The sequence below is a fragment of the Bison bison genome, unplaced genomic scaffold (genome assembly GCF_000754665.1).
Source record: "Bison bison bison isolate TAMUID 2011002044 unplaced genomic scaffold, Bison_UMD1.0 scf7180017861674, whole genome shotgun sequence".
Taxonomy (NCBI): domain Eukaryota; kingdom Metazoa; phylum Chordata; class Mammalia; order Artiodactyla; family Bovidae; genus Bison; species Bison bison.
In genome coordinates this window covers 11,682-15,484 of record NW_011492246.1, presented here as the reverse complement: position 1 = coordinate 15,484, position 3,803 = coordinate 11,682, and the positions used below count along the sequence as shown (strand labels likewise).

The 3,803-nt window shown below is 41.7% G+C and overlaps 1 protein-coding gene across 1 annotated transcript in view; it reads right to left on the bottom strand.

The window, feature by feature from the left end:
* LOC104983133 (multidrug resistance-associated protein 4-like) overlaps nt 1-3,695 on the bottom strand; it is a gene marked incomplete at its 5' end in the record, with an annotated part of 43,818 nt that extends 40,123 nt beyond the window's left edge. Inside the window, one exon of the mRNA XM_010832607.1 lies at nt 3,616-3,695. Within this exon, the coding sequence (XP_010830909.1) occupies nt 3,616-3,695 (80 nt within the window). The remainder of the gene's footprint in view (nt 1-3,615) is intronic.
* Nucleotides 3,696-3,803: the final 108 nt, after the last annotated feature.

The following is a 3,803-nucleotide window of genomic DNA, read 5'->3' as shown; positions in this document are numbered from 1 at the left end:
TTCTTCACTTTCTGCCATAAGGGAGGTGTCATCTGCATATCTGAGGTTATTGATATTTCTCCCGGCAATCTTGATTCCAGCTTGTGCTTCTTCCAGCCCAACGTTTCTCATGATGTACTCTGCATTTAAGTTAAATAAGCAGGGTGACAATATACAGCCTTGACGTACTCCTTTTCCTATTTGGAACCAGTCTGTTGTTCCATGTCCAGTTCTAACTGTTGCTTCCTGACCTGCATACAGGTTTCTCAAGAGGCAAGTCAGGTGGTCTGGTATCCCCATCTCTTTCAGAATTTTCCACAGTTTATTGTGATTCACACAGTCAAAGGCTTTGGCCTAGTCAATACAGTAGAAATAGATATTTTTCTGGAATATTTTTTGCTTTTTTGATGATCCAGTGGATGTTGGCAATTTGATCTCTGGTTCCTCTGCCTTTTCTAAAACCAGCTTGAACATCTGGAAGTTCACAGTTCACATATTGCTGAAGCCTGGCTTGGAGAATTTTGAGCATTACTTTACTAGCGTGTGAGATGAGTGCAATTGTGCGGTAGTTTGAGCATTCTTTGGCCTTGCCTTTCTTTGGGCAGACCTTAGTTGGATACAAATCCGTGATGGTTTGCACAAGGCCCAGAGTGCTATGGAAACACAGGGAAGAATATGTGAACACTTTTCTTAGAGGATTCTAAGAAGACACTTCAGAAATGAATTTCACAGGCTGGTTTCTCTGTCAATATGAAGGCTTGCTTAAGCTTCTGATCTTTCTCCTAAGATGCTTCCCTCTCTCTGGGCAATCTTATCACCTTCACAGATTTAACTACCACCTGCTCAGTGAAGAATATGCAGGTGCCCTGCTCATCCCAGACTCTTATTTCATTATCTGCAGTATGCCTCAAGGTCCTAAGATCTAAGATAATTGAATTAAAACTGACAGACCTGGGATTGGAAATCAGAGAGACTAAAATTTTCTCTCCTCACATGACTGAGATCGTTTTACACTTAAAATCAAGTAGCATGTCTCCCTGTCCCTCTTAAAAAACATTCGAAAATATGTGATGGATTTGGATTTATGAGGGCTAATTAACCATGGGCTAAGCACACAGTGGGCCAGCCAGCTGTGGAAACTCAACCTTGGCTTAGTTTGCAGTAGCAAAGAGAATTCTTCACAAAAATTTAATGTAATTAATAATCACTGTCAAAATAGAATATTGATTTAGTGAGAAATTGATTCTGGGGATAAATTATATACCTAACCTACATGACTAATTTAGAAAATAAGGTTGCAGAGGAGAAAACAATCAGATATCTGTGCAGTAAAAACAGTCTGCCTCCAAGTCTCAGCTTAGCTCACATTAGTGAACAGGAGAAAACTTTGTCCACAGGCTATGTGGCCTGCAGTCAGATAATCATTGCTGCATTTTTTCTGTGCGCAATTTTTGATAAATGCATTTCATTTCCACAATTACTACTTGGAAACGAAAAAGTCCCCACAAGCTTGGTCACTAAAAGGTAAAAAGAATTAAGCAACAGGAGAAACATCCCACATGAACAACAGCACTGAATGAGATGAGAGCTGAAGTGACCCCAAATCATTCTTTAGAACCTCAAGTTTCACAGACAAAACAAAGGCAGTGTAATCATCTTTTGACAGGAAAGAGTTTTCTGTAGGAGGCACTCTTTGTCTTAATCTTAAACCAGATATCTCTATATTCTATGCATCTCTAGGCTTAGCACAACCTGCAGATCTTTTAGTCACATACTGTGCTGTGGTTAGTCACTCAGTTGTGTCGGACTCTTTGTGACCCCATGGATTGTAGCCCACCAGGCTCCTTTGTCCATGGGGATTCTCAAGGAAAGACTACCAGAGGGGTTTGCCATACCCTCCTCCAGGGGATCTTCCCAACTCAGGGATCAAACCCAGGTCTGCTTTACTGCAGGTGGATTCTTTACCATCTGAGCCACCAGGGAAGCCTTGATCACACAATACCTTGCTTAATCTGTTGATTCTTTCCATGGGTCACAGTGGAAATGAAGAATGATTAATTAAAGGATGACTTGATCTCTTCCCTAGCTTCCCCTTCACTAATTTTGTGAACAAGATGGCATCTGAAGAAAGAGCATGAGAAGTCGACAAACCTGCACACAGTGGGGGACAGTGATGACTCTGACCTCCATCTCCCTGATCAACTAATTACTTCCCTTTTTCCCTTTAAAAACTTTCATGATTGAGCATACTCTTCAGAGGTAGTTTCTGGGGGACGCTGAATCCACCATCTCCCCATCTCCCAATTGCTGGCATTTGGGTTAAAGGCAATTATTCTTCCTACTAATATTTATGAGTATTGATCATGTAGGTGGTGAGCAGTGGGACCTGGTTCCATAACATCTGGATAAAAGATATTTCTGTAGGGTTGTTTGTTTGCTTAAATACCTTAAGTTACAGCACTCAACATGTGAAAAGCTACCTACAAAAACAAAATTTCTGAGATGACTTTGATCCCATGCTCAAATTATGGGCTTAGATGCACTTTCCTTTAAAAGCTTTGTATCTTAAACAACTCCTCTCTACTGTCCTGGTAAAGGTATTCAGATCAGATCAGTCGCTCAGTCGTGTCCGACTCTTTGCGATCCCATGAATTGCAGCACACCAGGCCTCCCTGTCCATCACCAATTCCCGGAGTTCACTCAGACTCACGTCCATTGAGTCAGTGATGACATCCAGCCATCTCATCCTCTGTCGTCCCCTTCTCCTCCTGCCCCCAATCCCTCCCAGCGTCAGAGTCTTTTCCAATGAGTCAACTCTTTGCATGAGGTGGCCAAAGTACTGGAGTTTCAGCTTTAGCATCATTCCTTCCAAAGAAATCCCAGGGTTGATCTCCTTCAGAATGGACTGGTTGGATCTCCTTGCAGTCCAAGGGACCCTGAAGAGTCTTCTCCAACACCACAGTTCAAAAGCATCAATTCTTCGGTGCTCAGCCTTCTTCACAGTCCAACTCTCATATCCATACATGACCACAGGAAAAACCGTAGCCTTGACTAGATGAACTTTTGTTGGCAAAGTAATGTCTCTGCTTTTGAATATGCTATCTAGCTTGGTCATAACTTTCCTTCCAAGGAGTAAGCATCTTTTAATTTCATGGCTGTAGTCATGAAATTTTCACCTTATTATTACATATCTTTATAAGTAACCACACCTGGCTTTATCCAAAACAAAACAAAAAAGTTGCAGTAAATATGTGTCCTTTGTGGTAATACAATGCATAATTTAGCTCATCTAAGCTATCTCTCTATGAGAGGTGCTTGTTTCTGTTATGAAATGTGCTCACAGTAAAGGAAATCCACACCAGACATCTGGAAGGCAGAGGGAGGATCACTTGCCCAGCATGTCGCTGCTTCAGACCAACCTCATCGTGACTGTGGAGCCACTTCTGCCCCAGGAGTTACTCATGTTAACTCAGCCTCCCTATCACAGCCGCCCCTTTCTCTCACAACCATGACCTTCTCTGAAGGTAACAAGCACATCACCAGGCTGAAAGCCCACCCTTAACCAGTGTGAAAAGGCCTTGAAAAACAGGCACTTTACTATTCCCTGTGAGAACTCTGACAGGACTGCTTTGTTACCTGGATTAAATCTTGAAATGTCAGGGGCAGTAAGTCATCCATAAGCCCAATGTCTTTGCAGAAACGATTTAAAATTCTTCCTGAAAGAACAGGATATGAGAAATTACTCATTTCCCCAGTCACACCCTTTAAGAGAAAGAATTCATGAACAAATGAAAACAATATTTTTAAAGTACATATATATATAT